The 27,807-nt window shown below is 40.2% G+C and overlaps 2 protein-coding genes across 3 annotated transcripts; one reads left to right on the top strand and one right to left on the bottom strand.

Annotated features, from left to right (window-relative positions):
- Positions 1-362: 362 nt before the first annotated feature.
- Positions 363-7,733, bottom strand: LOC135476671 (cytochrome c oxidase subunit 6A2, mitochondrial-like). 2 transcript variants are annotated; one of them, XM_064756775.1, is made up of 3 exons: positions 7,590-7,733; positions 872-1,017; positions 363-650 (listed from the first exon to the last, which is right to left on the bottom strand). In XM_064756775.1, the coding sequence occupies exons 1-3, from the start codon at positions 7,666-7,668 to the stop codon at positions 570-572; spliced, it is 306 nt and encodes a 101-aa protein (XP_064612845.1). In that variant the 5' UTR covers positions 7,669-7,733; the 3' UTR covers positions 363-569. The 2 variants fall into 2 exon arrangements, with proteins under 2 accessions (XP_064612845.1, XP_064612844.1); XM_064756774.1 differs by lacking the exons at positions 363-650; positions 872-1,017 and adding exons at positions 3,474-3,768; positions 4,743-4,891 and having other exon boundaries at positions 7,590-7,723.
- A 2,925-nt stretch (positions 7,734-10,658) lies between these two features.
- On the top strand, positions 10,659-26,778 carry LOC135476570 (ribosomal protein S6 kinase-related protein-like). The gene is made up of 14 exons (XM_064756635.1): positions 10,659-10,818; positions 12,364-12,570; positions 12,872-12,955; positions 16,147-16,215; positions 16,971-17,043; positions 20,213-20,320; positions 20,677-20,717; positions 21,087-21,114; positions 21,575-21,664; positions 22,982-23,070; positions 23,359-23,469; positions 24,166-24,267; positions 25,517-25,615; positions 26,647-26,778. Exons 1-14 carry the CDS (start codon positions 10,759-10,761, stop codon positions 26,698-26,700), a joined length of 1,215 nt encoding a protein of 404 aa, XP_064612705.1. The 5' UTR covers positions 10,659-10,758; the 3' UTR covers positions 26,701-26,778.
- Positions 26,779-27,807: the final 1,029 nt, after the last annotated feature.

Genomic DNA, 27,807 nt, shown 5'->3' with positions numbered 1-27,807 from the left:
CCCAGCTATATGGGCAATCTACGCCAACATCCCCACCCACCCCAACTCCCCCAACCTCGATCCTACAGCCCAGTAAGCATCGAGAGTTGGATTCGAAAACGTGACCTTTTTTGGCCAATGCCCTTAAACCTTCGGAGGCAGCGAGTAGCGTGATTAGATGTTACCAGGGTGTCAAACGGAAGTTCGAAGATCGATCTTTCCTAAATAAATTGACGTTTCATCATTAAACAGACACGATTTCTGTTCAAATTCAAACCAGCCTTTAATAATCCATATTTAAAAAAGAAAGGCTGTAGACAATGAAAAATGTTGTTAAAGATCAAATTGTAATCTGATGAAAGCAGAATGGAGAACTCATGGTATCGAAGGTGGTGATCATGAAATAAAAATGATGAAACCTGGTTTATTGATAGAAATACAGAATTCCAACTCAATGCACTCAGTTAAGACTAGGCATCTCAAACTTTCTTTACGGATGTTCTGATAAAGCTGAGAAGAAAATGTCCCAGCTAATGAGGAGTGTATAGCAAACAAGACATCCGTGAAACAGTGAAAGCTCACTGTCAATGCTACTCCTCGTAACCGTCCGGCAGGGGATTAAGGTGTGGGTTGTGGAACAAGGTGTGGTTTCCATCACCCCAAGGGAATGCCTGAAATATGACAAGATAAGGGGATGTGAACACGCTCTTGGTTCTTAAAATTTATCATGTTATATCATCCTTATAAGTTCTTCAAAACTCAGTTTCATTTTACCACTATAAATACACAGATATGAATCTAAAATTTTCTCCATTTAATTAGCGAAAGCGGTGGAAACGACCGTTAACAAAGATATACTTCAAGCAGGTTTTCTAAGAATGTAGTCATTTACCTTATTTCGGAGACGTAACCAGGAGCACGGTTTGAACTCGGGCTGGACATGATGCTCAGGGCTGATGACATAAGCGCTCAGCCAGCAGATGCCCACGCCGGGTAGCGCCACGGTGAGGGTCAAGATCTGCCACAGACGGGCGCTGCCTACAGGTACAAAAACAAAAAAAGACAGACAGAACGACATTAAACTTGTGGCGACTTTTTTACTGAAAGTCACCCTACTCCACACAGCGTACGCGCAGCTGTTCGTGCTACCTAACTGTTCTATAACACCAGACACGTTTCACCTTTGAACGCTGTGGAACACACGCCGGCTTTGGATGCGCTTAGCCTGTAATCAACATAAACCAAAAAATACACCTTAGGATAGGTGAACGGATATTGTGCACGCTTCAGAACTGAGAACAGATACATTTCAAGAATTAACAGACACAAAGACTGAAACAATATTGTTTTGTCCAACACTGTGTTCAAGATATGTAAGTAGTAGCAGTAAAGCGGCGTTTAACCTGTCATACTCCCAGGAACGCAAGTGCCACTTGCTACGCACGCTTTATGTCACTGCCACAACCAGACAAGCTTGATCTTTGGAGCCTGTGCAAAGCACGCAGGTATGTTTGAGCTTAGTCTAACCACTGGTGTCCTTAACTGCGCCGAGCTATTTAATCAGCATTCACCACATTGATTCAGGTGTTGGTTAGAATCATGTCGTCCATAATTTAGATAACCAGAATACATGTGTGTAAAGGGGTCAAAGGTTAAGACAGAGTTTTTGTGTTATCCGACATCACTTCACGCCTCATCAACATGACCCCAGTGACCTCGGCGTTATTAAAGATTTCTGCACATTATTTGCTAGTGGTGGCAGTGATGTAAGGAATACGTTAACCTGTGTGAAATTGGCCTACATGTATATGACGGTGAGTCTCTCTTTTCCAGTGGCTTACGGCATGCCGTCATTAATTCGTGTGCTTATCACATGTTTAACGTGAAAGCACACGAATTAGTGACGTGTCTGTGTCATTGTACTTACACTGAAGTTCTGAAAGGTGAACCACCATGCTAACATTATTTAGGTGATATTTACAGATCGTGACACCGGATTTTTGTATCAGCAATAAGCTGGCTATCTAAGTTCGTACTACATCTGTAGACTCAAAGCCGCATAAACACGCGCATATGCGTCATTTAAGAATTCAGAAGGGAAAAAAATAAAGCAAAAGGTTTTATGGCAATCTTGGTTTTGTATATACACGTAGCGAAACGCTGTCCAACCAATATGTGTATCCATTTTTTCCTGCAGCTCTACGTCGACGAGTTATACAGCCCAAACACATATATCCAGTACATGTACACCTGTTCTGAAGTTACTAAAGGAGTACTAGCAAAGCGATTCCCATGGCAACCTCTCAATTTGATTAATGTGGATCTAAGTCTCAGCACTACGTAGACATGACGGATTTCGGAATAAAATTGCCGATTCCACAAAGTCCATAGCTTCCACAAAGCCCCTACCTTCCACTTGAGAACTCTGGCGACACAGAGTATCAGAAATACGTTTATCTATTTTAATTAATTTGTTCAACGCCACACTTGTACAAGAGAGACCAGTTTAATGGAATGAGGAACCCAGAGTGCCCCAAGATAATCAATTACTGACAAACCTTCGCCTACAAAATTGCACGTGACATTGGTGAAGGACAAGTGATCTTTGAGGAATGAATGGACTGCCCTAAAGCCTTAAAACACAAGAACAGACTCTAACATTTGCCTTTTCACGCCCGGGGTTGTGCTTTACCACTTTGTCATGACAGATACACTTCATAACATGTGTCTATCTACATGTACCAGAAGCAAACATTCATTTTCAAATCTGATTTATTAGTGCATTTGACTTCAAATTTCGCCGGTAACTATTTAACTTACTTCGCCAGATTATGAGAGTTGTGCTGGTTTCGAGTTTTGCTTGGAAGGTAGTAAATATATAACCTACTGAGAATGGAGCTTTCAGAACCAAAAGACATATTTCCCGAAACTTTTTTTACTTCTAAATTCCAGATTGAACAGATTGACATGAAGCGATTGTATGGTCTGGGCTGCGCTCTTCGTGTCTCTGACCACCGTCAAAGTGCAAAGATGCCACCCTGGTCGAGCGGTTAGCACAGAATAAGGACTTAGGAGCCGCTCATCAGTGTGGTCATTAAGTGTTCCACTCATGCAGGTGTCCTCTCCAATCTACCAGCAACTTTCGGATAGTTCTGGGTTTCTTCCCCCTATAATACAGCTCACCGCCGTATAAGTGAAATATTGTTGAGCACAGAGTAAAACCATAATGAAATAAATAAATTAAATTGAAAAATACAGCTGTTTCAAAACTATTTAATTAGTGATAGGGAAATTTCCCTGCAAAAAAAAAAGTTCATATCTTTTAAATGACGTGTCTCAAATATCAGCCAAACTTTTTAAATATTTCAAGTAATTGTGAATTTAAGACGGTTACTGCTGTTTTTCTGGCTCATCATATGCCCCATCCAATAAATTCTCACACGTAGCTTTTTATCACTTTTAGTTCATCTTCACATATAACACTTTAAACACAGTGACATTTTAAAAGTTTATTAAATAAGATGCAATGACAATTTTTTCTTTTCTTTTTTTTTTGGTTTTTACATTTTGGAAATTGAGGATCTTCACACAGTCTACAGTGTCCACACCCTTTACTGGTCCGTGTTCGATGAACAGGGTTTGTGACAATTCTGATATCTGTCCGAAATAAAGCACACACTAATTGTCTTAACTAAGCCAAGCTCAATGTTCATCCTCAAATCCATCAGGCAAAGGGTTGGTATGTGGGTTGTGGAACAGCGTGTGGTTACCGTCTCCCCATGGGAATGCCTGTAACCAAAGAAGGTTCATAAATAATATAGATCATAGGCACATTCAAAGGTTTTCCTGTGGAGGTTTGACACTGATTGATACATATATACTGACTACTCTGTTAAATATTTGGCACAAATTTCACCCATGACTAGGTTATTCTTTTAGCCAGATTCTGACATTTCTATTGGCCTTATACATGTTCTGAGGTTTGTTTGAAAAGTAGCATGAATTCCTACTGGACAAACTGAAAACTTCAGCATCAAAAGTGACATTTTATGACTTAATTGTGTCTATAGAAACAGCTGGTTTGGAAAAATGATCATGAAGTATAGAGAGACTCGCACAGTTACAATACGAAGCCTCATGACCTCGTGGATTTGCAAACTCAAAGACTTTCATAACCTCAATTATACATTAATAGTTTTGTATTAATCAGGAGGTGAATGAAATACAAGAAAGTCTGCATCTTTGGTAAATAAACAATGACCCTTAAAAAAAAAACAATCAGAACTTAACCTATATTTTAATTATAGCCTTTCAATTAAAATACAGCAAGTTTCCTATTCATGATTTATGTGCCAATTGGAAAATTTACTACCAATTCTTGAATTTTAGTTAACTAAATGCAGCCATAGGCATGGCAATGGTGGAGTTCATTCCTTCTTTTGCAACAGTCTTGTCTGGGAGACACAGTAACTGGGTTGGGTACATATTGCTTACATGTAAATACACATTTGGTCACCCATGTTATATGTGGTGTAAAGAGAGGTTGCACTTGACGTCATCATCTTGGCAAAACAATAGCCAGGTAACCATACTGGAGTCCTGTTAACATGGGCTTCTACAGCCATAGTACTCCGATGTGGCTTCCATCAGCAGGTCATGCAACCCCTGTATATAGAATTTGCAACTGACTTCCACTCAAGGGAGATAACTGCATTAATCACATTCTGTTGATTATACCCTGCAGCAGCCTGTACGGCACATACCTTGGACCGGAGGCGAAGATGCTCATAGGCAACAAAATCCCGTGGGGGGTGCTCATGTCCAAGCCTGTAGTAGGCATTGTAATAGCAGAGTGCCACTCCAGGGAGGGCTACACCGAAGGTGAGCATCTTCCACAGATTTGCAGAGCCACCTGATAGACAAGAACCCAGTCAAAAGATTAGATAGCCTTTCTATGTTTCAACAGAGACAATAATACCTTTAATGCCCACTGCATGCTAAACTTTAGACACAATCGTTAAACTGATTTCTTTTATTTTCTGGATACTCAGTGACAAGGGCTTCAGTATTTATTTCTCTTATGGGTTAAGGAAGCAGGTGAGGTTTGTAGTTTATATACATGGCTGCATTTATGAGGATGTTGTCTAATTTGTAGTCATAATTTTTCCACTAAAAATATCAAGTTCAAGCTAAAAAAAGTGTTACATTTTTGGTAAGACACAAAACGCATAAATACATAAAATAATATCATACACAGGTTAAAATGAACATCTATTACTGAACAAAACTAGGCCCATGCATGAGGACGTGTTCAAAACCACACATGCACATGCAGTGAACAAATAGGAGAAAGTACACAATGCACATGCAAATAAGAAATGAAATGAGAACATTAAAGAATAATGCACTGGCCCTGCTAAATATGGAAAGATATAAAGGAAACTCTGGTGCAAGGCAAGGAATGGAACAAAAACAAGAGCAACAGAAATTTTGACTGCAAAGTAGCAGATTAGCGGCGTAATGTTAGCATAAGACTAAACATTTACGCTATATACTTACACAGTGCTATCTACATAGCGACTGGAGAAGAATGCAGCATAATGAAATGAGCGCTCGGAAAAATCACACGACAAAAAAATCAGTGGAGCAGATCAGTTAGAGGGAGGGGTTAAAAGTACAGGTGAAGGGAGACAGCACAAAGAATGGTGTTAGGCATGGAGTGGGGATGGTACCACTAATACATTGGAATGGAGTCTCAAAAGGCTCCTTATAAAATCAGATTAGATGACTATCCACAAAAGCAATCAACAAAACAACCCATCTATACCCCTAACATGCTGAATGCGGTGGTGTGGTTTAGGAAAAGCTAGCTACATGTTGGTTACCTCTACCTACATTTAAGAGGTTACCACTACCATAAAAGGAGAGTGACATATAGTTAACAACACCTTTCTACCTGGCCCAAATTTTCTGACTAGATGTGACAGCAGATATTGTGATAAGCCTAACAGCATGCTACAGTTCTAGTTTGAAGTTGCTCCATTTAGAATGACCCCAGTTTCCAAACAATATTGCTAGTTTGAAGTTGCTCCATTTAGAATGACCCCAGTTTCCAAACAATATTGCTAGTTTGAAGTTGCTCCATTTAGAATGCCCCCAGTTTCCAAACAATATTGCTGGTGCTAAATTACTCAGCTTATCCTCAAAATTAAACAGCTGACAGTCCTCACCACATCCACAGTCAGTTTTGGGTCCAATTTTTTTTGGGGGGTTCTTTATTATCCTAAAGATAGCATCCTCTGAAGTTCAGAAACATTGGACTATCTAGTCTGTCTGGTCCTTCGATATCTGCTACATTATTTAAGGCTACATCAGGTCACTTATTACCAAGTCACCTACCCTAATTTCTCAACCTTCCTACATATGAGAGAGCAGCTTTCAATGCAATTTACGCACGTTTATAATTTGATTTGGAGACAAAACTATATAGGCTGGATTGGCCATTTCAGGGCTTCCCAATAAGTATAATTTAATCAGTCTGTACTCAATAGTGTCCTGCAGTACACAGGAGCAGTGGGTTAATATTCACTTGACAACCTGTGGTTTATCCAAGCAGCACCATGATTACTACATTAATTATCTGTTTCAATGAAATTCTGCATTGGGGATCGTATCCCCATTCACAGTAACTTATGGTAAAAAGAACAGAGCAACTGAAAATGCCAAGTAGAAAGTGCTTCCTTTTTACTAGCAAAAGCAGTTTTAATCTCAAACTTCAAACGCTCTGTTGTCAGATCATTATCTGGGTTTGTCTTCTTTATAAAAACAGGTGTAAGAGGGAGGGTTTCACATAGATACATATATACAAGTGGATGGACAGAGATGCAAACACAATGGAAAGGGAATTCAGTACTGATAAAACATGGTCATTAGACCAATATTCTATCAACTCATTAAACCTTGAACTAATAACTACAGACTATCTAAAATTTCTTACATTGTAGTAAAAAGAAGGCAACAGCCTGGAGGCTTTCATTACATAACTATATGTAAAGAAATTCTGTAAAATCCGCCACATTGCTTCACTGTTAATCCCTTCAAGTTTAAAATATCCATAGCAACAGTTAAATGTGATAACACTGATGACACATTTTAGTACAAGAATATCATAATCAGCCACTTAGTTTGTACAAAAAGTTGACCATACACTGCTATGGTACGAGATGATTAATGAGCGAGGTGACTATGGAACGCGGTGAGTTGGGTATGAAATGGCCCGAAACCATTAGAGGTCCAATATTCGTTTTCAAGGTCAACTGGCGGCAAAAGTGAACCGGGTTGCAATCACCTCACGGAAGGAGACCAGACCACAAGCATGAGACGTACGCAGAAAACAAGCATATTTAGTTGCCAATCTGCTTGCTGTTGCGTGTGACAACACAGATGTGACCGGAACAGTGAATGAGACCACTACGTGACCAACGTTAGCGGAAATGCGGTTACAACTACAACATATTAGAGTGACAAAGTTCTTCGTTGCAATCCGTGCTGCATTTAACTCGTTTGTGTCTTCAGGAAACAAACTCTAACGTAATGGAACATTTTCAAACCTGCGTGTTGCCCACCATGGCCCCCGTGTGCCGATGCGAAAGAGCGCATCAGTCGCAGGTTTCCCAATCGAGACGCCATGATGTTCGATAAATGACGGACTGGCAGGGCTGACCTTCAACTCAATAAATTGTACCATGACTTCCAATAGGTGGCGCTTGCTAATGGCTGGCTCGTCCCACTTAGACGTATAAGATACGAGCCTATAACTATTCTTGGCAATCTTATTTATATACCCACTACAGCAATTTGTTTCTAAACAGATTTAGCATCAATCATGACGAAATAAAATGTATACAGAAGTAATATGATTGTTAGGCTATACCCGTCGTAAACTATTGCCATGAATAATTATGCAAGATTACATGAACATTGTACATAGCCTAGATTTAAATATTTCATGAACGCGGACAGGCAATTTTCCGAGCGCACGGTTATTAGCCTACATAGTTTAATGTGCTGATTGTACATGCCTACATGAAATTATTGCTTATTATAGGTTTTATGGCAATCGGACAATTGTTTTCGTAATTATATGTAGGCCTACTCCCGTCGAGGTGCTTAGAGCAATCAAGGATTTTTATGTACACAGATTTTGTCTACGCAACTAGCTTCTGCCACCACTCATCCTGAAAGGTTGCCTTTATTTTTTAAATCAACATCCACATGCTTAATAATAATGACAGTTTGATTATTATTATTGTTATTATTATTATTTTATTTATTCATTTCATTGGTATTTTACGCCGTACTCAAAAATATTTCACTCATGCGACTGCGGTCAGCATTATGGTGGGAGGAAACCGGGCAGAGCCTGGAGGAAATCCACGACCATCCGCAGGTTTCTGACAGGTCTTCCCACTCACGGCATGAGCTGGACTTGAACTCACAGTGACTGTATTCGTGAGAGGCTCTTCAGATATTACACTGCGCTAGCGCGCTAACCAAATGGGCCACGGGGGCCCTCTGTTATTATTATTATTATTATTATTATTATTATTATTATTATTATTATTATTACTACTACTACTGTATATAGCTTACTATCTACCACGGTATTTATCTTACTTTATATATCTTATATAAACTTGTGCATGCTTAAGTTAAATTACAATCGGGTGATTAGTTTCGTAAGTACTCCCGTTCAGGTACTATAGTGCAATAATGGACTTTCATTCACACAGACATTGACTATGTAACTCTTGCTAAAGTGTTGCACCAATTTCCCTGAAACGTTGCTTGTATCTTTTATATCATCTAAACATGCACATGCTTAATAATGATGACAGTCTGATTATTTATTTTTGCTTTTGAAATTTTGGGAGATGGAAGATGGGTGTTTCGGGCATCAGGATTCCAGGTGATATAGGGCCCGTGCACTTATTTACTCTATGGTTTTTATGGCCATTGGCTATATTGTGAAATGCCAGCAACCTGCGGATAATCGCCAGTTTCCCCTTGGCTCCGCCTGGTTTACTGCCACCATAATACTGGCCGCCATAGTATAAGTGAACTATTCTTGCGTACAGCGTATACCAAATAAATAAATAAATAAATATGTTGTGAAAATAAGTAATGAGAATAAACACGTAGATATGTAGCCTAGCTAGCGCTGTGTAACTGACATATCGCGCACACGCACATGTGCGGCTATACCATGATACTGTCTTCAATGCATCTATATAAGTATTAAACAAATTTACTCGAGCATGTGTATAGATAGATCTGTATTTGTTTTTATCTGAATAAAAGATATGTAACGTCACGCCTTGCATGGCTAACCTGTGTCAAACTACTGTAGTTGTGGTATATTCACTGAACTGTGGATACAATTATAATGATTGGACACAGAGGCGTTCAGACGTGCATGCTATGTGTAGATGAATTATCAGGTACATAGTGCCAGATCTTGGCTGCAGTTATCTATATGTGGCATGCAACTACATGTATAGCCTAAAATAACTTGCGTGTCGGTGCAGAATTTTTTTCTTGATATTGGTCATAGTCACAGCAATCTGATGATAAATCGTAGGTTCTGCTTAGCACACATGAGTACGTAAACAGCTCATGGGCCTAGTTGTATTGAGAAAATATGGATATGTACTACCCTCACTGGCACAGTTTAAAAAGTTCTGGCAAAGTACCGGTAAGTTGAATTATTTCTGTAGTTGTGTCAAATTTCAAATCTTCGTACTCAGATTTTAATAAGGTAAAAGGTTGTACTGAATGGTGGAGGGGTGGGGGGGGGGGGGAGAGGTTAATTCGATCATTTCATATTCCATACTCCGATATAATTATATATGCAATTGGCTGCATATCGATCAGTTCATATATATGAAACGTATATACAGATATGTTCCCTTTGACCGAACAGGCATATAGAGAAAAAATAAATAATCGAACTAGCAATTCAACAGAGCGATTTGACAAACGATGACAATGTTTCGAAAAACATCTGTGCAACAGCTGTGTCAACAGATAAACAACAAGTGTACGGGATTTGCAGCATGTGATGAACGTTTTGTACAGTACTCTCTATATACATTGTACGTAACCTCTATCTAGATCGCAACACACAACAAATATGGGTTCTGCTTTATGGCCACGGTTATTTTGTTTCTAAAGAATAAAAAAATAACGGTTTGTATTTAAAAAAATATAGAAAGCCTGACATGAAATACAATAAATGAATGCGTTTGAATTATTTTGAAAGTTTATTTATAGACATATTTACTACCGACACGAGCGCCCCCTGGTGACCACAATAGGTCGTATTCAAAAGCAGGGATGGCTCTTTTTTATACATACCGCTAGGGAAAATATAGTCGATAAATCAACATAGAAAAATGGCTTTTTGGCACCTAAAATAATCTTTAATTAATATTAATTATTCACGAAAAAGAAGACTACAAAATACAAGTTCTTTTCTGTGCGCTTGTTCTTTAGGCCCACGGCGCAAACATGCTTCCGCAATTTTTTCAAAGGACAGAGCTTTTCGCCATTGTATTGCTCTGCGAATGAGGTCGCCCGGAAGTGAGCTGGGTGTTACAAAGAGAAATGAAAGCGGTAAAATAAGTTTTGAAGGAAGACGAGTCGAAGTTCGTGATGATTTGATAGGGCATCTGTGGGATTTAGTGATGGTTGGGCGTTTCGTCATCGAGACGATGTAGAATGGGGAACAGTAACAACAAGCTGCCGCTGAGAAAGTCATTGTCTCTGCCGGACACCCAGGTAATACAACAACTACAACATGATAAGGCCTAACAGTTCTGACTATATTTATATTAATACTTGATAAGTTCTGCACGAATGCGTAGTGACACTCTGACAACAGTCTGACAGCTCCACAAAACTTCCACATCATGTGATGAGTGGCTGTAACGATAATAGGACGATTTCATTAAATCAGAAATTAGACTTCTAACTAGCTCTGACCGACCGTCTCTTCATACTATAGGATAACGGCCCTGATGCAAACAATGCTACCTGTCATATAACTGTACCTGCTTTACATGCTGTCCATCATCAATGTTGGGGCGGATAAAAATTGTCTGTCCGTATTCGTAGTTGACCGAAATGCTCATCTCGGCCAGATGTTCCCTCTTCCAATCGCTAGTAAATCCAGCAGAGCTGAAAACTACATGGTCATCGGTGCTAGGCACATGACACAACTGCCACGTTGCTTTCGGAAGTGCTCGAAAACCTGCGGTACCTAGCAAGAAAATCATTTGGTTGCTTGCGGGTCCTTCCGAAGTCATCAACAACAAACCCACAAAACATTGGTTCTTTACGGTGGAAGGCCTCGATTATGGTGGGAGGAAAGCGGGCAGAGCGTGGGGGAAAATCCACGACCATCTGCTGGCTGCTGGCAAACCTAATCAGCAGTGACTGTGGTTATTTTGAAAAGGTTAAGAAATTTGACTTCATGGCATTTTTAGTGAATTTTGTGTGACTGAAATACAGGAAGGGTTTTGTGCTATCAGTCATGCCAGCATAATTATCAGAAAGTGTTGATTGCACAATGTGTGTAATCTTGTAGGCTACATGTAACTGTAAACGATACAAACAGTTCTCTGGCCTAGGGCAGTGGCAAGGAGATGAGGAGGTAAAAGATGAAAAGGGAAGGTATAGGAAAATAAACAAGAGAAGATTATTTGAGAACTAGGTCTGATAATAATCGGAAATTATTTGAGAGCACACACATGCGGGCACATCACTCCCATGAGGCAGCCGCAAGCAGACAATGGGGTGAAAGATAACATGGAAAGGTATAGAAAAGTGAAAGAACGACTTCTGGTAGCCTGATGTCTATAAATTTCATGATAATGGGAAAAAGAGATTGGCAAGAATTACCTGGATTTGAACTGCAGGCATCTGTGTATAATGTCCATTGGGGCTTGTGTAAAGACCAGTAAAAAGAAAATAAATATTGCTCCCAGATAGCAGTGTTAGGCTGTATATATACATGTACATGTAGCTGTTGTGGACAGCAATTCCTGTGGTTGGCACTGTGCGCTCTGCATAAATTATATGCTGAAGAGTAAAAATATGAACGAAAAAAGAAGAAAAAACCTGAAAAAGATGTAAAGGAACGTGCTGGGTTTGAACCAGGTTCTCAATCTGAAGAACTCAAGATATCATTTTGACCCCTCTATTACCCACTTGAGGCAAGTTTATTTTCACCAGAGATGCCATTTTTTTTTTTTTTTTTGATATTATTGAAATTAACCACTGTTTTAGTATCCCATTAATACTTCTGTGTTCTTTCATTTCCAGTTTCTGTCAGCTGATGGTGACTTTATGAGATCTAAATCTCGCAGTAGCCAGCGGCTGTTTAAATTGGGATCAAGTCATGATATCCGCAAGGCAAAATTCAGAGAGGCACCAAAAGTATCCACGACTCAGAGGCGCATCCCTCTGGTGGAGGCGCTCTTCCTGCCGGAATTTCCTTTGCAGGGAGACTTGGATGAACTGGGCTATGAGGTACTGTGAGGACAATTTTTTGTACCTCTTGTTGGCACCCAAGTTTAGGGCAAAAAGAGTCCAAATTATTAAGTTAATGAGATTATAAAATTCACATGTTCTGACATGGCATTGTTGTGAATCTCAAGTACAGAAGTTATAATATTGTACCGTGATTATCAAGCTCAATTCCTGACTCGAAATGGACTTCCATTGAAGGTGTCAGTTTTGCAACAATACATACTTTGCTTTATTTTGTAAATATAATCAGCAAGAACAAGTATCCCCGTCTAATTTGCCTGTGTGTTTTTGTACCCTTCAGGTGGTAGGTGTTATTGCCAAAGGTGCTTTTGGGAATGTTCTCAAAGTACGACGTGAGGATGAAAAGGCTATATATGCAATGAAGGTAAAGCCTTTACTATGTAAGCAGCCTGTAATTCCAACAATTAAATACTGATATTAGTCATGTGAGAACAAAGGCACATCAGGAAAATGTGAATGTGAAACCATGGGTTACCAGTATAGAAGATGAGTTTACTTGTGCCTTCCTCTGTCTCTCAAAGACAACATACATGTTGACATTAATATTCTGTACATTTGCTGGAAGTTAGGAAGAGTCAAGTTTTGAAGTGTTAGATAATCTGTCATTTGGTGAGGCAAAACTGAAGGCATTGTCAAGGATTTCGGTTACTCAAGTAGGAATGATGATTGACATACAAAGCCTGAAAATATGGGCGTGACCATTTTGGAGAGCACCTTTATTATCCAGTGTTATGTAACATTGATGTGGACTGCCATGGACAATCACTTTCTCCAAGTGGTGATCTTAAACATATCTGCTTTTAGACCTAGATGAAGTGAGTATATATGATCTCACATCAGAATAAGCTGTGGTGTCATTTCTGGTGTCTTTAATTTGATGATACAGTTAGACAATAGATAAATGTCAGTGGAAGAGATTAATTTTGTCCTTGGCAGTAACTCCACAGTATGTCATACTGGTACAGGGATTTACCGGACGCAAAAAACACGCGTCTCTGACGTGGATCCGAGTCTAGCCACACTGTTGTCATGCGTGATTCTGAATCACCTGAGCCGGCTGAAGCTGAAAAAACTTCACACACTGACACAGACGCGGTATCGGCACCTAAACAGGCTCGCACTCGATCGTTTCAAACCGAATGGCAAATGAAATTTCCATGGTTGAGTAGGGCCAACTCCGAATCCCAGGCCTCGGGTATGATATGTAACACTTGTAAAAATGCAAATTTTGACAGTTCCTTCACAACAAACCAGGGCTGTTGTAACTTTCAACTCAGCGCATTGTCCCGCCATCAAGATTCTAAACAACACATCGAGGCTGTAAAGATTTTACATACGCGCTCTCACACAGATGCGGCCATGAAAAAAGTTCGCGAAGTCAGCCAAAATACGTACGACGAAAAAATGAACAGCGAAATGATTCAGCTAAGAACTGTTTTTGTGATGGCCAAAAATAACATTGCCGCTGATAATTTTCGAGACCTAATGGACTTGCAAGTTTTGAATGGTGTAAAAGTGAAGCAGTACTACAAACGGCCGCAAATTGTCTCCGAAATGGAGGAGTGTATAGAACAAGTCGCGGAGGAAAGCATTCTTGACAAATTACAGGCAAGTGACTTCATTGGCATAATGTTGGATGAGACTTGTGACGTATCAGTGGAAAAAAAAATTGCCATTTATGTTAGATACATTGACAATGGAGAAGTGCATGTGTCGTTTATAGGCAATGAACGTATAACAGACGGTACCGCTGCTGGTATTGAAACTGCCATTGTCTCAGTTTTGGAAAGGAAAAACATTTGCCAGGATGACATGCAGAAAGTCCTTGGTCTGGGAACTGACGGAGCGGCTGTAATGACTGGTCGTCACAATGGACTCGGCGCAAAACTGGGCCATCGAAATAAGAATATTGTCCATATCCACTGCGTGGCTCACCGTTTGAATTTAGCTGTATCCCAGGCAGGAAAGTCGATTGAGTATTGCAAGAACTATCATGCCATGATCCACTCACTCTATCAGTTTTACAGGGATTCTTCTGTCAGATACGATAAGCTAAGACAACTACAAACTGTTCTTAACGGCAAGGCAAAACAAATTGTGGAACCCACATCTGTTCGTTGGCTTTCTATTGAGTCTGCTGTGAAAATGATTCTAGACAGTTATTGTGCCATTATGCTCTCCCTTGATGCGGATAAATCACCGAAAGCAGTAGGACTATCAAAATTTATTGGCAATTCATTGTTCCTGTTGTTCACAGCCCTCCTCATTGACATTTTAACAGCCATTGGAATTCTAAGTCTTACGTTCCAGAAAGATGCCGTCAACCTTTCTCATATCAAACACAGTGTTACTTCTGCCAAGAACACATCGACTGACGTGAGAAAAGGGTCCAGCAAGGTTACGGAAGTCCTCAATGCTTTGGGCGAGATGCCAACAACAGGAGAGGCAGCCAAGTACCATGATGTGAATGTTACAGATAATAACATTCTCTGGCAAAGGTTTAATGATATCAGAAATACCTACCTGGATAAGCTCAGCAGTAACCTTGATGACAGGTTTCCCAGTGACATGTTAGACAAGCTTGAATGTTTTGATGTCCTGTTCAACCCAGGGCGATACCCTAGTGACCTTAACCTCTTAGATTATGGCGTGCAACAGTTTGGTGTGTTAGTAGAGTTTTACCAAGAGCTTGTTAGCAAAGAGAGAATGGAAGCTAGCTTTCTACAGTTCAAACACTTAGCTAAGTCATACCAAGTGCTTTCATTTGAAGCTTTTGTGAAAGTGTTGATCAGAGGGTTTAATGAAGAGTTTCCTGACTTTGTGTTACTTGGCAAAATTGCATTGGTGTTTCCAGTTTCCTCTGCCCCATGTGAGAGGGGATTTTCCATCCAAAATGCAATCAAGAACAAATCCAGGAACCGGATAACCCCAGAACGTCTAAACAGGCTGATGTTTATCAAACTGAACGGTGGCAGTGTGGAGCACTTTGACTTTGCCAGAGCAGCCAAAATTTTCACTGACATGAAAAAAAGACTTCCTCATTAATAAGTTCTCTCAGTGTACAGCTAGTCAGACTGTCACTCAAGGCCACTCAGTGACTATATAAGTGATAATCATAACATAAATTGAGAGTTTGACTTTAATGATAGAGAAAAAAAAGTCTTTGTAACATTGAAAAAAATAAACAGAGCACAAAGGTCATTAATATATATATGTGTTTTTATAGGTCATTTATATATTTAAAATTCATTGGACCCCCATTATGGTATGTGGGACCCCACTTTTTTTTTTGAATGGGGTCCATTGGACCCCACAAAAATTACAGCCAGGTAAAACCCTGCTGGTATAAACCCATCACGGGTACTCTCTACCCCGTTGAATTTATACGTTTTAGCCTGCTGTTCCATGGGAGACGGCCATGGAAGAGATGAAGGTGGTGTTGGGCTCACTTGTAATGCTATAAGCGGACATGGCAGACAATGTTGAATGTTTATTAATGCGACATTAAGGTCACAGTGTAGTTGCTGCTTCATGTGTTGGGTGTGGTATTTGTAGATCATGAACAAGACCTCAATCATCATAGAGGGAGCTGTTCAGCAGTGTAAAGATGAAGCTGCTATACAGGTTGGTATCCTAACAAGAGTTATTACCTCTGTTGTAGATTGCAGTCATATCTGTATTTTATTACGCTGTAAGTGGTCAACTTAATGAAATTTTGCTATTTACAAACTGACATCTACTGTCTGTGAAGCCAACTAAACACGCCCCAGTTCAAAAGTGTATTTGCATTTAGGCCTGGTATCAACTTTAGTCTGGACATAAGTGCCATTAGTTTTGTGTTATGTCAGGCGTGGTATTAAGGTGTAAGCCTGATCTAACTTTTAGTATACTTTTAAAGAACCGTCCCCGGTAGATCCATTAGTCTGAAATAACGGAATAGATGTATTAGCGGCAACAGGGAAAGTGTCATACATGTAAATAGGTAAGATTCAATTTTTATGTACCTGTTCAGTTCAGTTAGTTATCGCGCTAGCGCAGTGTAATGACCCAGGAGTCTCTCACCAATGCAGTCGCTGTGAGTTCAAGTCCAGCTGTTGCTGGTTTCCTCTCCAGCCAAATGTGGGAAGGTCTGTCAGCAGCCTGCGGATGATCGTGGGCTTCCCCTGGGCTCTGCCTGGTTTCCTCCAATCCCATCGTATAAGTGAAGTATTCTAGAGTATGGCATAAAATGCCAATCAAATAAATAAATAAGTAAATAAATGCATTTGTTCATGGATCTATGGCTTGTGTCTACCTTGTCCGAGAGTAAGATTTTTGACAGAGTAAAATGTCAGTCAACAACATTTCTGATACCTGATTCTGTACTTTCCTCTTTTCAGTCTATGCTAGGTGATCACCCGTTTTTGGTGAAAACACAGGAATACTGGCAGTCTAAAAAACAACTCTACATAGGTAAGTATTGTTACCCCTGCTATCCTGCTAAACTGCAGCGCACATAACACTGCAGGACATGAACATACATTTTGGTGAGCCGCCCTCTTAACACAGCTGTACATGAACATTCAATTTGGTGAGCAGCAGTGTCAACACAGCTGTAGATGAATATACATTTTTTGAAGATCCATGTCAACATAGCTGTACATGAACATACATTTTGGTGAGAATCCATGTCAACACAGCTGTGCTTGAACATACATTTTGGTGCCCCTCAATGTCAACACAGCTGTGCATGAACATACAATTTGGTGAGCATCCATGTCAACACAGCTGTGCATGAACATACATTTTGGTGAGAATCCATGTCAACACAGCTGTACATGAACATACATTTTGGTTAGCATCCATGTCAACGTAGCTGTACATGAACATACATTTTGGTGAGAATCCATGTCAACATAGCTGTGCATGAACATACATTTTGGTGAGAATCCATGTCAACACAGCTGTACATGAACATACATTTTGGTGAGCATCCATGTCAACATAGCTGTGCATGAACATACATTTTGGTGAGCATCCATGTCAACACAGCTGTGCATGAACATACAATTTGGTGAGCATCCATGTCAACACAGCTGTGCATGAACATACATTTTGGTGAGCATCCATGTCAACACAGCTGTACATGAACATACATTTTGGTTAGCATCCATGTCAACATAGCTGTACATGAACATACATTTTGGTGAGAATCCATGTCAACATAGCTGTGCATGAACATACATTTTGGTGAGAATCCATGTCAACATAGCTGTACATGAACATACATTTTGGTGAGAAGCCATGTCAACAGAGCTGTGCATGAACATACATTTTGGTTAGCATCCATGTCAACAGAGCTGTGCATGAACATACATTTTGGTGAGAATCCATGTCAACACAGCTGTGCATGAACATACATTTTGGTGAGAATCCATGTCAACACAGCTGTGCATGAACATACAATTTGGTGAGCATCCATGTCAACAGAGCTGTGCATGAACATACATTTTGGTGAGCATCCATGTCAACACAGCTGTGCATGAACATACAATTTGGTGAGCATCCATGTCAACAGAGCTGTGCATGATCATACATTTTGGTGAGCATCCATGTCAACACAACTGTGCATGAACATACATTTTGGTGAGCATCCATGTCAACACAGCTGTGCATGAACATACATTTTGGTGAGAATCCATGTCAACATAGCTGTACATGAACATACATTTTGGTGAGAATCCATGTCAACAGAGCTGTGCATGAACATACATTTTGGTGAGCCTCCATGTCAACGCAGCTGTACATGAACATACATTTTGGTGAGAATCCATGTCAACGCAGCTGTACATGAACATACATTTTGGTGAGCATCCATGTCAACACAGCTGTACATGAACATACATTTTGGTGAGAATCCATGTCAACACAGCTGTACATGAACATACATTTTGGTGAGAATCCATGTCAACACAGCTGTGCATGAACATACATTTTGGTGAGCCTCCATGTCAACATAGCTGTGCATGAACATACATTTTGGTGAGCCTCCATGTCAACAGAGCTGTGCATGAACATACATTTTGGTGAGAATCCATGTCAACGCAGCTGTGCATGAACATACATTTTGGTGAGAATCCATGTCAACGCAGCTGTGCATGAACATACATTTTGGTGAGAATCCATGTCAACACAGCTGTGCATGAACATACATTTTGGTTACCATCCATGTCAACGCAGCTGTGCATGAACATACATTTTGGTGAGAATACATGTCAACACAGCTGTGCATGAACATACATTTTGGTGAGCATCCATGTCAACACAACTGTGCATGAACATACATTTTGGTGAGCATCCATGTCAACACAGCTGTGCATGAACATAGATTTGGTGGGCAGCCATATCTGCACAGCTGTATGTACATTTTGGTGAGCAGCCATGTCAACACAGCTGTAAGTACATTTTGGTGAGCAGCCACATCGACACATTTTGGTGAGCAGGTATGTTAACACTGTTGTTCATACGTTTTTGTGAACTACCAAGTCACCACCCCTGTACATATATTTTGGTGAGCAAAATATCAGCACACATGAAGACACACTTTGGTGAGCAACCATGCCAACACACCTTTACATACATTTTGGTGAGCATCCATGTCAACTCGGATGTACACACATTTTGGTGAGCAGGCACATGACCATACATGTACATTTTAGTGAGTTTCCATGAACCTATACATACTTTTTCATGAGCAAGATCATGTTAGCACAGTCCTGAACACAGGTAGGTGAGCACAGTCGTTAACTCACATCATCATGTATATATGCGTATACACTTCATGTGTGCCACCATATTAACTGATTTTGGCCACCATTTGCTGAAATATTACCCACAACTAAGTCATAATCGTTCATCCATAAGTACATGTACTTATCCTCACAAAACTTGAGATGTTGTTACCTTGAAAAGTACAACTAGTAATGAAGTAATAAAGAAGTGGCACACAGTCAAATGATTGGATAGCACTGATATTTGAGTTGCTTATTGCTGATGTGTGTTATGTATTGGGCAGTGTTGGACTACAAGCCGTACGGGGATGTGTTTACACTGTGGACTTATTGCTTATTGCTGATGTGTGTTATATATTGGGCAGTGTTGGACTACAAGCCGTACGGGGATGTGTTTACACTGTGGACTTATTGCTCATTGCTGAGGTGTGTTATATATTGGGCAGTGTTGGACTACAAGCCGTACGGGGATGTGTTTACACTGTGGACTTATTGCTTATTGCTGATGTGTGTTATGTATTGGGCAGTGTTGGACTACAAGCCGTAAGGGGATGTGTTTACACTGTGGACTTATTGCTTATTGCTGATGTGTGTTATATATTGGGCAGTGTTGGACTACAAGCCGTACGGGGATGTGTTTACACTGTGGACTTATTGCTTATTGCTGATGTGTGTTATGTATTGGGCAGTGTTGGACTTCAAGCCGTACGGGGATGTGTTTACACTGTGGACTTATTGCTTATTGCTGATTTCTGTTATATATTGGGCAGTGTTGGACTACAAGCCATACGGGGATGTGTTTACACTGTGGACTTATTGCTTATTGCTGATGTGTGTTATATATTGGGCAGTGTTGGACTACAAACCGTATGGGGATGTGTTTACACTGTGGAGGTACCATGAGAGATTCCCTCCTGTATTTGTCAAGTACTTGGTGGCAGAAATGGCAATGGTCCTAGGTAAGGAATAACAGCCATGGCCGTGCGCAGATCATGTCAGATCTATCGGGGTTCGTGCAGCCCTCTTGTGATCCATTTTTGATCCATTTTCATGAATTTCATGTATTTCTCCTAAAGTTTTTTTTACTAGTGATACATTTCACTTTATTCTGATGGATTCTTCTGCCTTGTAATAAACAGTTATTTTTTTTTTTGAGTTGGGGTCAATTTCTTATCACAAAACATCAGTGATGGCACCAAAAGTGTCATTTGAAAATATTTTACGACCTTTGTGTGCTTCTGAAAGACAAACACCAGGTGCAATGTGGAAAATGGATGTGAAAAATCCTGATGTATTTTTTGTGGTTTCCTTTCAGATTACCTTCACAAAGCAGGTGTCATCTACAGGGATATCAAGGTACAATGTACTGTACTCTTAAGTTAACAGTATAGGTTTGCACCTCAAGACTTGAGAGCAAATGTTGTAAACCATCTGTACATGTACATTAAATCAGACCACCTGAGAGACATGATAATTAACTGTAAACCCAGATTTGTGCAAACCACAATTCAACAAAACCAAAACCTCAGCTGTTGGTGCTCATAATGTATACAGTTGAGAGTGTTATTAATTCAACATTGATTTGTCAGAATGAATGTAAACAGTGTTGTTTAATTTCTACAGCTCATTGATTGTTGTTCCCTCGACCTAGTCCCTGTACATGTAACCCCATAGACAGACGCTAAATACACCCTTAAATATATAGCATGTTATCTCTGCTTTCAGATGGAAAACATCCTGTTCAACGAAGATGGTAAGTTTCAATGGCGTCTAATTACTGTGGTTCCCCTCAGGTGTAGGATAAAGTGACACATATTGCAGAAAAACATGTATTGCCATCAGATACATCATTTTAAGGTCATTTTTTTAGTGCATTTTTACGGGCTAAGATTTTCGTAAAGTATTATTTTTGATGCGATCTTGGTGATGATATTAAAATGCAAATACGTTTTTATGAAATCAGTATAATTTAGTGTTAGAATTTTTAGGTGTATGTCCATCTCTGTGACCATAAATCAAGTGCACAACCTAACTTTCAACTCTGATCAAAAGTTTAGATGTATGCACTGTATTGATGCAATACAGAATTGCTGGTAAACTGTGAAATTATTCATGCATGTATAGGAAACTTGAAAAATATAATCTAGCATGGGTGCTCTGCATCACACTGTTTGTAACATGTACAAGCTTTTCTTCTCCATCTATGTTCATAGGTCATGTGCAGGTGACAGACTTTGGCTTGGCAAAGTGGTTGATGGTTGGAGAAAAGACCAGAACTGTGTGTGGAACATTGCAGTACATGGGTGAGTGTGGTAACCGTGTGTGGAACATCACAGTACATGTGTGAGTGTAAGAACTGTGTGTGAAACATTACAGTACAGGGGTGAGTGTGAGAACTGTGTGTGGAACGTTACAGTACATGGGTGAGTGTGATAACTGTGTGTGGAACATTGCAGTACATGGGTAAGTGTGGTAACCGTGTGTGGAACATTACAGTACATGGGTGAGTGTAAGAACTGTGTGGAACATTACAGTACGTGGGTGAGTGTGAGCACCATGTGTGGAACATTACAGTACGTAGGTGAGTGTGATAGCCGTGTGTATAGTACTTGGGTGAGTGCGAGAGTTGTGTGTGGAACATTACAGTGCATGAGTAAGTGTGAGAACTGTGTGTGGAACATTACAGTACATGGATGAGTATGATAACCGTATGTGGAATATTACAGTACATGGGTAAGTGTGGTAACCGTGTGTGGAACGTTACAGTACTTGGGTGAGTGTGAGAACTGTGTGTGGAACACTACAGTACATGGGTGAGTATGATAACCGTGTGTGGAACATTACAGTACAGCAGTGAGTGTGAGAACTGTGTGTGGAACATTACAGTATTTGTGTGAGTGTGAGAACTGTGTGTGGAACATTACAGTACATGGATGAGTATGATAACAGTGTGTGGAGCATTACAGTACTTGGGTGAGTGCGAGAGCTGTGTGTGGAACATTACAGTACATGGATGAGTATGATAACAGTGTGTGGAACATTACAGTACATGGGTGAGTATGATAACCATGTGTGGAACATTACAGTACTTGGATGAGTGTGATAACTGTGTGTGGAACATTACAGTACATGGATGAGTATGATAACCGTGTGTGGAACATTACAGTGCATGGGTGAGTATGATAACGGTGTGTGGAACATTACAGTGCATGAGTGAGTATGATAACCGTGTGTGGAACATTAGAGTACATGGATGGGTATGGGTATTAGAACTGTGCGTGGAACATTACAGTACATGGGTAATTGTGCGAACTATGTGTGGAACATTACAGCATTTTTGAGAACCGTGTGTGGAACATTACAGTTCATTTTTGAGAACTGTGTGTGGAACATTACAGTACATGGATTGGTGTGAGAACTGTTCGTTATGTTACAGTACACAGATGGGTGTGAGAAGTTGTCTGAACCTAATAGTTTGAAAGTCATCCTTACTTAGCTCCATCTTGAGATCAAGCATGGAATTTGAAGCTGCATTATAAATGCATAGTCTTGTGCCTTGTTCAGGTGTAGTGGTCACGGTGTTGTAACTGTGTGCTGATTGATATTGACGTGTGTTTCAGCCCCGGAGGTGCTGGCAGTTTACCCATATGGACATGCAGCAGATTGGTGGTCTCTGGGTATTCTCATGTTTGTCATGCTAGCTGGTAAGGTGAGTTAAGACATGGGCGATTGTCACCTTTGGTTTGTCATTCTGTGGTGAACTCTAAATCATCTAAATGATGGGCATATTCCTAAAGGTAGAAAGGCCACAAGTCCTTTGCTGTAGTGGAGATAGTGACAGGCTAGTGTACAAAAACAAGGTGCAGATTGTTTTTTGCTGTAATGTTACAGTGCATGTGTACTGCATGTACCTACAGTGATCTACCAGTATTATCACAGGTACACCAAAATGAAATATACACATGAGGTGATATAAAAGCCTTGATTTTCCTGCCAGTATCCTGTGGATGGAGCTGAGAATCACAAACTGATGGCCTCTAAAGTGTTTGAGTGGGAATTCAAAGTGCCATACCACCTCAACTACCAGGCCCAGGAAGCCATCTCAAGGGTAAGGCAAATCTCAAGGGTAAGGCAAATCTCATCAGACCACTTCTCCAGCTGCTACTTTTTCTTTTTTGAAAAGTTTTGTACTGCTCGACATAACAATACCAAGAAGTTGTGGAGAAACTCACAAGGATGGACTGACATAATAGCACGGGACATCTGTTTGTCGACTTTTCCTTTGATTTAACCCTTATTTTGACATCTCATAGTAAAGTGGTAAATAAACTAATTACCAAGCACACACATACAGAGATTCAATCATTTATAGATATATGAATCTGTCCCCATATTTTCTTAATAACTAGATTCTTATTCATCTTGAAAGAAAAAAGTGGATTCACCATATTATAGACTATCAGAGGTTTGTGCTCCAGAAAATTATCTCCCCTGAAAGTCTGTGGCAATTTCATGCCTCAATGACTCGGTGAAAGATGAGAAAAGTTTGTTTTGTGTTGTTTTGCTACAAGTAGAGAGCAGAGTTTGTATGAGTGCATGTTAACTGTAGTGCATCTGAATGCAGGTGGTCCTGTTAACGTGATTTGAGATACTTTTGCGTCAGATTCACGGTATATGTTATCTCATTGATAAATAATTATTTTCTTTTAAAAAATAAACGAAAAATTCTTGAGCTGAGCACATCTACAAAACAGCAATCAAAGAAATAAATCGAAAAGATCAATTTGTATTTCTTTGTTGATAGTTGCTAACAAAAAGTCCCCTCCAGAGGTTGACGGATGTCTATGAATTACAGCATCTTTCCTTTTTCAAGGAGCTCAACTTTACAGACCTCATAGAGAGGAAGGTAAGTTATGCTGTCAGAGGTGTATTGTCTTTCAGCTGGAAACAATCGAACTGGTCTAGTGCTCTTATTAAGCGGGTCAGATAGAGTTGCTCAATTCTAGCTCTTAATCCTTCAGTTTCAGCTTTAAGTGAGAAGGCCAGATGTTTTCTCTGTGCCATCCAGTTTTCTTTGGGTACTAAAGTGGCCTCTAGAGTGACTCTCCATTTCTTTTTGTGCACTTCAGTATCCTCAGGGCACGCTAGTTTATTCAGAGCACTGCAGTTTCCTCTGGGCACTCTAGTTTATTCAGAGCACTGTAGTTTCATCCAAGAACTCTAGTTTATTCAGAGCACTGCAGTTTCCTCTGGGCATTCTAGTTTATTCAGAGCACTGCAGTTTCCTCCTGGCACTCTAGTTTATTCAGAGCACTGCAGTTTCCTACGGGCATCCTAGTTTATTCAGGGCACTGCAGTTTCCTCTGGGCACTCTAGTTTATTCAGAGCACTGCAGTTTCCTATGGGCACACTAGTTTATTCAGAGCACTGCAGTTTCCTCTGGGCACTCTAGTTTATTCAGAGCACTGCAGTTTCCCCTGGGAACTCTGGTTTATTCAGAGCACTGCAGTTTCCTCTGGGAACTCCCATTTTTCTCCGAACAAACTTGACCACTGTTATTTTAAAACAAATATTTGATTATGTGATAATGACATTATACCGTAGTAATCAGTAAATAAATAATTGCACTGCATGTAATTAGTAATATTATACTCTATCTAACTGCATGATTTAATAGTGCTGAACAAAATATTAAGTATTAAATAAAAGTATTTTAAAGTGTGTCAGATGTTGCATAGTAGCAAAGTACATTCTCTTTGTCCCTTGGGCAAAAAATGCGAGAGGCTGTTTGTCTGTCCATCTGTTTGTCTGTCCATCCGTTTGTCTGGCCGTCTGTTTGGCCATCCATTTGTCTGGCCATCTGTTTGTCTGTCCATCTGTTTGTCTGGCCATCTGTTTGTCTGGCCATCTGTTTGTCTGGCCATCTGTTTGTCTGTCCATCCGTCTGTTTGGCCATCCATTTGTCTGGCCATCTGTTTGTTTGGCCGTCTGTTTGTTCGGCCATCTGTTTGTTCGGCCATCTGTTTGTCTGTAATCAAACAGCTAGTGCAGTCGGATCAGGCTACATGTATTTTTGTAGAGCAGCTGTATGTTTACATGAATGCATTCCACGAGGCCTGTCTTATGCCAGCAATTCTGTTTTAATTTGTTTCCAGGTGTGTCCTAAAGACGTAGTCCCTGAAGATTTCTTCTCATTAGCCATGACACAAGCTCTGGAAAATGGCAGCTGTTCCGGTACCGCAGACACAGATGATGTATGTTCCCAGTTATAGATTCATGTACACCTCACATTGAATACATGTAGTTAGCAATTTACATGAGTGTTTTTTTTTTTTTTGTAGTTTTTTTTTTTGGGCTTGCTAACAGTGATGATGTTAACAAATTATTTAGTTATAGTTCTACAGACAGTAGAAGTATACATTATGTGCATTGTTTTTACTTAAATTATTGCTTGTAGTTTCAGCCAGCAAAGCTACATGGTTCCAGTGAGGATCCTGTAGTGGATTGTACTATAAAATTTCAACCTGCAGTATCAGTCAATTATTTTGACAGAATAATTTGGGCCTTCGTGGTCGAGGGGGTTAGCAAGCCTGAGTGGTGCCTCTCACCAATGCAATTGCTGTGAGCTCAAGTCTAGCTGGTTTCCTCGCTGGCTGTCCGTGAGGTCCACCAGCAACCTACGGATGGTCGTGGGTTAGCATGGTTTCCTCCAGCCATAATGCTGGCCGTCGTTGTATGAGTGAAATATTCTTGAGTATGGAGTAAAACACCAATCAAATAAGTAAATAACAGAATAATTTGCTTCATTTATTTGATTTGGTAATATAATAGAAACAAAAAAATATGTGATAACAAGCGACCACAACTTAAGATTACAACCTACCTGTAGATTGCAAACAAGTTTACAACCTACCTGTAGATTACAAACAAGATTACAACCTACCTGTAGTAGAGTTCCCAGAATTTTTCATTTATAATTACACAACCTGATAACAGCCTTGAGGCTTCTGTGTGGAGAGAACTGGAGAGTCCAGAGTAAATCCGTGGCCTTCCTCATTTACCTATCAACTTTCTTACTTCAAACTGCCCAGAGCTGTATTCCAGCCAAAGGAGCCAGTGAAGGTTCGTCTGAATAATTTGTGTATCTGATGATTGTTTTATACATGTTTATGTACATTCACGTACAAAATGTCAGAAGAAAAGAAATTGTTAAATCCTGCAGTTTAAAAGATAATAACTGTGAAATAAATCTTGTAATGTTCTGTCTCATGTCTGTGTATTTCAGTTTGAAGGCTTTGAATGGAATTTACCTGAGGATGTAGAGCCTGTATTTGTCTGAAAATGAAGGGATGTAATCTGACTGAGTACAAAGTCAATGTGTAAGACTGAGGATATGCTGGTACATTGTGTGTTGAAGGATACAGTGCATTTATTTGTCTGAGGGAATAGTGCCTGGTTTTAGACTGAGGATTCATGGACTAAATTTGTCTTAAAAATACAGATGTATGCACCAAACCTATGTGTGCCACAGGATACAGTTCCTCCAGTTTGGCTGAGAAAAACAAGGTTGTTACATTTTCTGAGTGCTGTGTTGTGTCTGAGGATGCACTGGGCCTGGGAATCCGTGCCAGTGGTTGGCTGATGATACTAAGTTAGACTGCCATTGTTAGACTGAGGATACTATGTGTTGGACTGAGCATACTGTGTGCTGAACTGAGGATGCTATGCCAGTGTTGGACTGAGGATACTATGTGTTGGACACAGGATGCTATACCTGTTTTGGACTGAGGATACTATGTGATGGACTGAGGATGCTATTTGCTGGACTGAGGATACTATGTGTTGGACTGAACATACTGTGTGCTGAACTGAGGATGCTATGTGATGGACTGAGGATGCTATTTGCTGGACTGAGGATACTATGTGTTGGACTGAGCATACTGTGTGCTGGACTGAGGATGCTATGTGTTGGACACAGGATGCTATACCTGTTTTGGACTGAGCATACTGTGTGCTGGACTGAGGATGGTATGCCGGTGTTGGACTGAGGATGCTATGTGTTGGACACAGGATGCTATACCTGTTTTGGACTGAGCATACTGTGTGCTGGACTGAGGATGCTATGTGCTGGACTGCGGATACTATGTGTTGGACTGAACATACTGTGTGCTGAACTGAGGATGCTATGTGTTGGACTGAGCATACTGTGTGCTGGACTGAGGATGGTATGCCGGTGTTAGACTGAGGATACTATGTGTTGGACACAGGATGCTATACCTGTTTTGGACTAAGGATACTATACCTGTGTTGGACTGAGGAAAGTGTTTTTTGGACTTAGGATCACCTTTGTAGGATTGAGGATACTATACCCAAGTTGGACTGAGGATACTATGCCTGTATTGCACTGAGGACTCAGGATACTATACCCGTGTACATGTAGGACTGT

This window comes from Liolophura sinensis, chromosome 10 (genome assembly GCF_032854445.1).
Source record: "Liolophura sinensis isolate JHLJ2023 chromosome 10, CUHK_Ljap_v2, whole genome shotgun sequence".
Taxonomy (NCBI): domain Eukaryota; kingdom Metazoa; phylum Mollusca; class Polyplacophora; order Chitonida; family Chitonidae; genus Liolophura; species Liolophura sinensis.
This window is presented reverse-complemented; position numbering and strand designations above follow the sequence as displayed.

Bases quoted from the DNA above. Each gene is read 5' to 3' on its own strand.
- LOC135476671 (XM_064756774.1), bottom strand. From the start codon at position 7,668: ATGGCGTCTCGATTGGGAAACCTGCGACTGATGCGCTCTTTCGCATCG. The intron at 4,892-7,589 runs GTTTGAAAATGT...CTTGTCTATCAG, and splicing joins CCATGGTGGGCAACACGCAG to GTGGCTCTGCAAATCTGTGG. The intron at 3,769-4,742 runs GTATGTGCCGTA...CTTTGGTTACAG, and splicing joins ATCTTCGCCTCCGGTCCAAG to GCATTCCCATGGGGAGACGG.
- LOC135476570 (XM_064756635.1), top strand. From the start codon at position 10,759: ATGGGGAACAGTAACAACAAGCTGCCGCTGAGAAAGTCATTGTCTCTG. The intron at 21,665-22,981 runs GTGAGTGTGGTA...CGTGTGTTTCAG, and splicing joins TGGAACATTGCAGTACATGG to CCCCGGAGGTGCTGGCAGTT. The intron at 23,071-23,358 runs GTGAGTTAAGAC...TTTTCCTGCCAG, and splicing joins TTGTCATGCTAGCTGGTAAG to TATCCTGTGGATGGAGCTGA.